This window comes from Arvicola amphibius, chromosome 4 (assembly GCF_903992535.2).
Source record: "Arvicola amphibius chromosome 4, mArvAmp1.2, whole genome shotgun sequence".
NCBI lineage: Eukaryota > Metazoa > Chordata > Mammalia > Rodentia > Cricetidae > Arvicola > Arvicola amphibius.
The window spans coordinates 59,684,510-59,693,506 of NC_052050.1; the positions used below are offsets into that span (position 1 = coordinate 59,684,510).

The 8,997-nt window shown below is 45.9% G+C and overlaps 1 protein-coding gene across 1 annotated transcript in view; it reads left to right on the forward strand.

The window, feature by feature from the left end:
* LOC119812714 (multidrug and toxin extrusion protein 2) overlaps positions 1 to 8,997 on the forward strand; it is a 34,020-nt gene extending 25,023 nt beyond the window's left edge. Inside the window, exons 11-17 of the mRNA XM_038327571.1 lie at positions 1,064 to 1,172; positions 1,870 to 1,945; positions 2,839 to 2,908; positions 3,767 to 3,899; positions 7,131 to 7,225; positions 8,434 to 8,488; positions 8,742 to 8,997. Coding sequence (XP_038183499.1) covers positions 1,064 to 1,172; positions 1,870 to 1,945; positions 2,839 to 2,908; positions 3,767 to 3,899; positions 7,131 to 7,225; positions 8,434 to 8,488; positions 8,742 to 8,974 — 771 coding nt within the window. The 3' untranslated portion in view covers positions 8,975 to 8,997. The remainder of the gene's footprint in view (positions 1 to 1,063; positions 1,173 to 1,869; positions 1,946 to 2,838; positions 2,909 to 3,766; positions 3,900 to 7,130; positions 7,226 to 8,433; positions 8,489 to 8,741) is intronic.

Sequence of the window (8,997 nt, forward strand, 5' to 3'; positions counted from 1 at the left end):
ACACACACGGAGGGAGACTCAGTAATTCTTTATGGTTCTCACGGTAAACAAGACCTCCAAGTGGTTTTGTTATGGATGGATCTGAGGCCCTTGCTTCTCAGCAAAAACCCAGGAGAGAGATGTTGGAAAAAGAAAGACCCCCAAAGGAGATGTGGGAGAGTCTCATCTCCTAAGAGCTTTCAAAGGGAACATGCAGGAGCTGAGCCCAGGCAGGGTCTGGCATCCTGGATTTGCCTGTTTTTAGGAGGCCCTACAAACATCAAGACTTCTGGGGCCTGCAAATCCAAGGAAAGATCTTGCTGTGAGCACTTTAAACATTGACATGTAGGCTGGCCTCCAACTCACAGAGATCTGCCTGCCTCTGCCTCCCGTGTGATGGGATTAAAGGCGTGCCCACCACACCCGGCCCATAGCTTTCTCAGTTTGTACAGTCCAGGGTCCCAGACTAAGGACTTGGGCCACCTGTAGTGGGCAGATCTTCTCACGTTGATCTCATCAACACAGCCCCCTGTAGGCATGCTCAGAGTCTGGTTTCCCAGATGGTTCTAGATCCCATCAGGTTGACAGCTGTACTTTGTCTGTCCCTCCACCGGTGACATTATGGAGTTCAGCTCCACCAACCTTCACTGAGTCCCGCAGAAGAGTTCTCAGTGCTTTTCATATCAGTGGTTCAGTTTTTAGAAACTATTTATCTACTGCATCTAGATAAATAGACCTAAATCTGATCTTGTAGACTGTATTTTAAACTAAGTTATGATAGTGTTTGTGTGTTTGCCAATAAAGGAAGCCCCACCCCCTGACAAATCCAGCTGTGCTCTGGCTTGCTTGGATGAAGGCTCTGTGGGGGGTGGGGGTGAGCCACACTGCTTACTGGTGACAAAGATGGGTTTCAAGGCAGTCGAGTCGTCTGTTTTTAGTCACACAGCTTGGATGCAGCAAGAACCCTCTCTAGAAGTTAGACTGTAAAGCTGTCTGAAGTCTCCTTGTGGTTGGACCCTACTGCATTAGCATCCAGGTTCCCCCCACACTTTTTAAACTGTGACTTCTGATTGCTAATTCCCAGGTGCCCTTTGGCTTTGGTGTGGCTGCCAGCGTCCGAGTAGGCAATGCTCTGGGGGCAGGGAATGCTGAGCAAGCCCGGCGTTCCTGTGCCACTGTTCTTCTGTGTGCTGGTGAGCTGTCTCTGTGGTGCCCATGCTGAATTTGGTGCCGTGTTTGTGCTTCTGCAGCACGGTAACTGAGATGGATAAACTTGCTAAGAATGAAGTTCATTTCTCATAGAATTTGGGGCCGATCAAGTCCTAGATCTAGTTCCACCAGGTCTGGTGAAGTCAGCCCTCAGCTTCCAGGATCTCCCCCCCCCCCCACCTACTTGGCTGCCCCAGTCAGGCCCTTTTAGAAAACACCTATCCTACGCCTAGCAGCATGGCTCTCATGATTCAGTTACCTCACTTTTGCGTTGGGAATGAAATTTCACCCTGAGTACTAGAGGAGCAAAAACATCCAAAATGTATTCCTTGTGTTCCCAAGGGTTCAACTCTGGGTAACAGACTCCCTTGGAAGGAATCAAGGGCAGCAGATCTTAGTTGGCTTTTTCATAGAGAGTGTGAGAAATTTACTAGTTACACGGTAGCCCTAATTTGGAGGCAGGGCTTCACCATGTTGCCCAGGCTGGTTTGGAATGCCCAGTTCACAAATTTAAGCAATCCTCTGCTGCCTCAACTCCCCACATAGCTGGGACTGCAGGTGCCTACCCTTCAGCCCAGCTGCAGCCTTAAGTTTCCTGGTAAATGATGCAAATCTCCCATGAGAAGCTCTGTCATGTTCTGGAGAACTGTTCTTTCCTGTGACTCCTTTTGTCTTTCCCAGGTGTCTGTGCACTCCTGGTGGGAATTCTGCTTGCAGCCTTGAAGGACGTGGTTGCCTACATATTCACCAATGACAAGTAGGTCGTCATCCAGAAACTGCCTTTGCTTTCCTGCTTTCTTCCCTGCCTCTTCTGGTTAGGAGGGGGCGTTGCCCTTCGCTTCCCAGGAAAGCTTGTAGCACAGCCAAGGAGAGGCAGGCAAGGAGGAGAAACAGGCTTGAATGATGCAAGCCTGTGCAATTCCACCCCACTCCTGCTGTACCCATGCCATTCTTCAGACCTGAGTGGAGTTTTGCTCTGAGAAACAGAAGAAAGCCTGTGGGTTAGTCTCAATCCCAGAGGTGCCTTAAGGGGCAGCGCTCTGTCGTGGCCAGTCCCTCCTTTGAGGCTGTGTTTGCAAAAGTCACAGACTCAATCTTACACTTTTATTGTGTTTTCTGTAACAGGAATTACAGAATGATTTATGTATAAGAAATCATCTATTGAATAAAATAGACCATTATCAACCTGGTCTGCTGGAACAGACCTGTAACTGCAGATGTTCAGGAAGCAGGGACAGGAAGATTGCAAGTTCAAGGACAGTTTGCCCAACTTAGTGGGACTCTGTCTCAAAATAAATAATTTTTTAAAAGAAGAAAAACTCCTCTATAGTGTCAGAACTTCTATATATTAGCAAATTTAATGAGTATGGTTTTATCATATACTTAAAATGTAATGTTTGCCCTGGATTGTTAGACTTGTGATTTAAAAAAAAAATAGTGTGTGCGTGTGCACATGAACACATGCTTGTGAATGTGCGTGCCACAGTACATGTGGGGAGGTCAGGGGGCAACTTATAGGAGTTGATTCTCCTTTCACCACGTGGATCCTGGGGCTGGAACTCAGGTCATCAGCTTAGCTGAAAGCACCTGTATCCAGAGCCACTCACCCAGGGTGTCTAAGCCACTCACTGCTGTCCTCCTCCTGAACAGGGACATCGTTTCTCTTGTGAGCCAAGTGATGCCCATCTTTGCTCCCTTCCACCTGTTTGATGCACTTGCAGTGAGTATGCAGCGGTTTCACTCTGGTATCTGAAAATCGCATGTCTGTGACTTAATGCTTGCATGTCTGTCAAGGGTCCTTGCCTGGCTCCCATCTAACAGAATGCCAGTCAAATGACATGGTGACTGCCGGATCAGTCCAGGCAGGCCGGGTCATGGTGAGCTAACGCTGACCTCTAGGTCTCTCCCTGGGCTGGTCTTCTGTGGACCTGTGGCTGCTTAAAGACCCTTTGGCCACATTCCAGAACCATCCCAGGAGGCTTATTCTTAGCATGAGCCATTATTCTTTGTGGCGTGGCTTTCCTTCCTGTGAGGTTTCCTCCACTTCCTCTACATGGCTCTGGAGGTGGGTGCTCACGGGTGAGCACAGCAGTGCTGCTGTCCTAGTTGGTTCTCTGTCGCTGTGGCAGAATCCACCTCCAAAAGCAACTTGGGGAGGACAGGGTTTATTTGATTTACTCATTAGGATCCAGCATTAAGGAAGCCAGGCAGGAACTCAAAGGCTGCTTATTGCCTTGCTCCCCCTGACCTTGCTTACCCAGGGTTGGCACCGCCCACAGTGGGCTGGTCCCTCGCACATCAATCATTAATCAAGACAACGCCCACAGATATGCCCACAGGCCAGTTCTCCCTCCTTAGGGACTCTAGTTTGTGTCGGTGGACAGAGCCCAGTACATGGCCCGACAGCTCTGGAACAGAGGCTGCTGCGCTCCTCAGCGGTCTTTGAAACAGGGCGGTTTCCTTCATCTGTGACGCCTGCTTTGGGCAGTGTGGTCTGTGGGGCAGCGGCACTGTACTCTGAACTTGATGTAATGAGCTGTGCCAGCCTGCAATGCTGCTGTCGGTTTCCTCCCTGCAGGGCACCTGTGGCGGTGTCCTGAGAGGTACAGGAAAGCAGAAGATAGGTGCTATCCTGAACGCCATCGGTTACTACGGGCTTGGTTTCCCTATCGGAGTGTCTCTGATGTTTGCTGCTAAACTCGGGATAATAGGTATGCGTTTGATTCCTTAGCGATTCACCCAGATCTCACTGCTGTAGTCAAATCATTCACTTGAGGTGTAAAGCGGCTGGTTGGAAAGCTGGTCTGTGGGAAGGGAGGCGTTCCTGCACCATGCCTGCTGCAGCAGGAATGAGCCCTGGCGGTGGCAGTGGAACAGAACTATTGGTTCTCATGCTTTCATGACGCTCCTAGTGTTTCTCCACTAAAGGGCATGGTGGATTTGGGACTGCAATGTGCATGTGTGCCTATGACTTTAAGTCATGCCCAAGAAGTGTTTGTGGAGGGCTGTGAGGTGATTTAGTGGGTGGAAGCACTTGCCATGAGCTCATGACCTCGTTCAGTCTCTGGAATCCACTGTGAAAACAGAGAAGTAATTACTAAAAGGTGTCATCTGACATCATAATACATGTGCCCACACTCTCACACGCACATTGTACACCCATATATGGTTATATACACACACACAATCATATATATTAGATATGCACACAATCACACACACATTACATATACAGACATAATCACATGCAGACTCATACACACATAATCATGCATGCACAATCATACACACACCACTGTTCATACATAATCATAAACATACAACCATACATACACAATTATATATACACTTAATCACAAACACAATTATGCATACACAATCATACATAATTACATACACAAATAATAAATTAAAATTGAAAATAATTGACTGTGGAATCTGTTTTATGGAATGTTTTTAACAAAAATGTCTGAGGGTTTGACAAATGCTGTTTTGGTGGAAACAATTCTGTAATTTTTAGCCTTAGATGAACTATGAAGGTGGGGAATACTGTCTTCCTTATGATCATCCTGATTAGGATATGCCAATCGAGCTGTTAGACTTCTATGTTACTATTTATGTGACTGTGGCAGGCTCACTGTAGTTTCACTTATTGTGTATTTTTGTTGGGTTTGCATGCTTGAGCCCATGGCCTGGCGTGAGCTAGCCAAGTGTTCTGCCACTGAGACACTCCCTTGTTAGAGCTAATATTTCCTATATACAATGCTTACTTCATAAATAAGTTCAAACTTTTTGTATGCCCCAATGCAAGTTAAATAAGATTTACCTATTTTTGTAAGCATTTAATGGAATTCTTCCATGAAGCTGTTTAACCTGGGATTTTTTTAAAGAATTTTTTTTTTTTTTTGCATCTGAGAGCAGCTCAGTTTCTGTTTGGACCTTTTCTTGTGTTAACATGAATAAACTATGTAATTATTAGAAATGCTTTATTGAGGATCAAAATCTGTAGAATTGTGCCAAGTAATTTAAAAGTTCTTTTGTGTATATATTCATGTTTTTATTTTCTATATGTTTTTAAATAATAAAGCATTTCTAATAATTACATAGTTTATTCATGTTGACACAATAAAAGGTTCAAACAGAAACTGAGCTGCTCTCAGTTTAAAGTAGCAATGAATTTTATTTCCTATTAAAAGTAGTGCAGTTGGATCTGGGGATGCCTGTCACGCATGATTGCCCTGGGCTGCATCCTCAGAACTGTTTCTTAAAGTCTCGCTAGAGGACGGCATGGCTGCCCCAATATGTGTGGAAAACCACTCTCCCCACTCTGTGTCCAAGCAGCACATTTTTATCAGGTATCAAATTTTATTTCTCCCATTTCTTTGCAAAACTCAAAATGTCAGCTGGCAGAGGAGACATGTTGCGTCTTCATTCCTCTGGAGGGCGTTTGATTGGTTCCTGTTTACAAAACACAGGGGAGGAGCATCCAACATATACACGCCACTCACATGGTCCTGAGTAAAGTCATATCTAAGGATGTACACCACCACCCCATCTATGTCTCAGCTGTAGGGATTACCCCAGCCTCCGCCTAGTGTCTGCAGGAGTAGGCGTGAGCATCAATGTCAGCAAATGACTGAGGAGTGACTCGGGAGACCAAGTCCCAACTTAAAGTGTGAATTTCAACTCTGCACAGCGGGCTCGGCAGGCACTGTTGACTTTCAAGTGATTAAGAATAGTTTCTTCTGGAGAGATGGCTCTGGGGCTAAGAGCAGCTGATGTTTTACAGGGGACCCTGGTCTGGCTCCCAGCACCTATATGGTCACTCACAACCGGATCTAGCACCATCTTCTGTCTTCTCTGGGCACTGCACACACACACGGTGCGGTTACATGCAGGCAAAACACTGATACACATAAAATAAAAATCCATAGTTGTTTCTCCTCATACGTATTCTTTTATGGAGTTTTAATATTTTTTAAGATTTATTTAATATGTGTATACCTGAGTATATATGTGTGCAGTGCCTGTGGATGCCAGAAGAGGGCATCAAATCTCTTGAAATGGGAGTTACAGACCGTTGTGGGACTCAAACCTGGGTCCTCTGCAAGAGCAGGAAGTGTTCTTAACCCCTGAGCCATCCCTGCATTCCCAAATGCTCCAGAGTTTTCATGTAAAGTTAGAGGAATGTCTCCCAAGCGAGCTCCTTCTTTCCCCCCTCCCTCTGTTTCTCTCTTTCCTTCCTCCTTCCTTCCCTCTGCCTCCTCTTCCTCTCCCCATTTTCACTCTTTCCCCACACTGACTTGGAACTCATTAGAAATCCTGGGAAAGCCTCAAACCTTTAACTTCCTGCTTCGGCCTCTTAAATTCTGGAATTGTCGGCATGAGCCACCACGCCTGGCATCAAAGCAAGGTTTTGAAAATACCAGCTCTCACACCCATCCATACATACACCAGTCTGAAACCCTTTCGTGGGTCCCAATTCCCATGGACAAATAGTAACCCTTGGATATTCCCGTGGCTCACATGTCCTCCATGGCCTTCTGTCTACCTTGTCACTTCCTTCCTGGCCTCTCTGCTCACGGGGCTCCCGAGCTGGCCTCTTCCGGTAGCAAGCTCCTCCTGCCTCAGTTTGTACGGCTGGCCTGCACCCTCCCTAGGCTGGTTCAGGTCTCTACCTCACTCGGACGGTGCTGCAGGTCATCATTAATGACCAGAGATAACTTGTCACACCTAGCACTCTTTGCATTTCCAGTGTGTTTCTTTGCTCATCGCTGTCCTTCAGTGTCTCTAAAAGCTCGATGACAGATTGCGGTCTATCCAATTTTTTGAGAAGTTAATTTAACTGAATTTTTGCTCCACTGACTGGGAATTATCAGGGAAGAGTTTTAATGATTACTGGGACGGAACTGATGGCCCTGATGCTCATTTTGTACCCACAGGCCTCTGGTCTGGACTGGTAGTCTGTGTTTTCTCCCAAGCTGTCTCCTATTTAATCTACATCAGGAGGACAAACTGGAATAGAGTCGCAGAGCAGGTAAAAATCTCCGTGTTGTTTTAAAATGCGTCAACACTTGATCTCGTGGTTCGCAAGGCATCTTTTGGGGTGAAGTGATAATTTAAAATTCCACCAGTTTCAAGACAAGCAGTGAATCATGAACCACATTGGCTACGTGGAGAGGCCAAAGGGGGACAGAAAGATGGTTTCTCTTAGGTAGAGTTGACTGGTGTCTCCAGACCACAGGACTCAGCCCCAGAAAACTGAAATTGGCTTCAGTATATCTTTGTTTTTCTGTAAAATAGTGTTAGAAAATAGTTTCCTGTTTATGCCAATTAGCTCTTCTTAATGCTTCAATTAAAAACCTTTTTTTTTTTGGCCCATTCTTACAAAGTTAATTTTTTTAAGGCTAAATATTTGTGATTTGTGGGGCATGTGGGCAGGGGTGGTGACCCACATGAGTGTGTGAGCAGAGATGGCCCATCTCACTGTGGTGAGGCCCTAATGTAATGTAAGGCCATCCACAGATGGATGGCCAAGAGGAAGAACTCTTAATAAGGAGGGGGAACTCAGGAATTCTGGCTGTTGCCTTTTAGTTTTATGATCCCTCTGGCTTTGCCTAATGGTGATGTATTATGTGTTTCTTAAGTTCACGTTGATTTGTTGAGGGAATAGAATATATAGAATATTGACTTGAGGGCTGGAGAGATGGCTCAGTAGTTAAGAGAATTGACTGCTTTTGCAGAGAATTCCTCTTTGGTTCCAAGCACCCATATGGTAGCTCACAACTGCCTGTAACTCCAGTTCCAGGAGACCCAGTGCCCACTTCCGGCCTCCATGGATACTGCATAGCCTGGCCCACAGGCATGTAGGCAGGCAACACCCCCAGACCCATAATTAAGCCTTAAGGAAAAATTGATATTGACTTGGTCAGTAAACTAGCTTTTAGATGGTGATGTCATTGACTGTTAGATTTGGTCCTTTTATCCATATTTGGAGACACTAAAGGAATAAGTGCAAACAAGTTAAACTGTCAGCTTGTCTATTAATGCTGCTAGCGGAGCGTTGGGAGATCAGTCATTTTCTGATGTTACCATCTCTTAATATGTCATGTGACATTCTCGTGGCCAGGAAAGGCTGTGCCCAGTATTATAGCCTTTCAGCTCTAGCTTTAAATTGACGTTTTAACAAAAAGCTACAGCTGGACTCAATCTCTACTTCATTTACTCATACAGCCTTGTTTTTAGGCACAAGTTCGAGCTGGGCTAAAAAGCAACAAAGAGACAATACCCACCCCAGCAGGTAATGGGCCACTCTCTTTACGGTTCTGTTTCTGCTCTTACTAAGTATGAAGCTCAGTTGTCCAGAGAGGTCGAGTCTGTGAGTTCCGGCTCTTGTGACAGTAACGTTTGTCTCTGCCATAACTTGTCAGACCAACTCTAAACTCTCCTGTTAAATGTTTCTTACGTAATTTCACATATACTAACTGACAATTGAGGGTCATTTTTTAATACCACAGTGACAATGTGAATGTCCCACTGCCCTCTTCAAACAGATCTGCCCATCTTGGAAAGAGACGCTATTGATGGAGTTATTTTGCCAGACATCGTCAGGCCGGAGGTCCAGACGGGCCCGCTGGTGGTAGAAGAAAGCCAGCATGCAGTGCCCACCATCGGGGAGATCTTGACCGGGAGACAGCTGATCGTCTATCGTGGCATGGCCCTGGCTGTCTCCGTTGCTGTCCTCATAGCAGGAATTGTAGTGCGAGTTCTCAATGATCGTGGCTAAGATAGGCTTCTCACCGGTCTGTG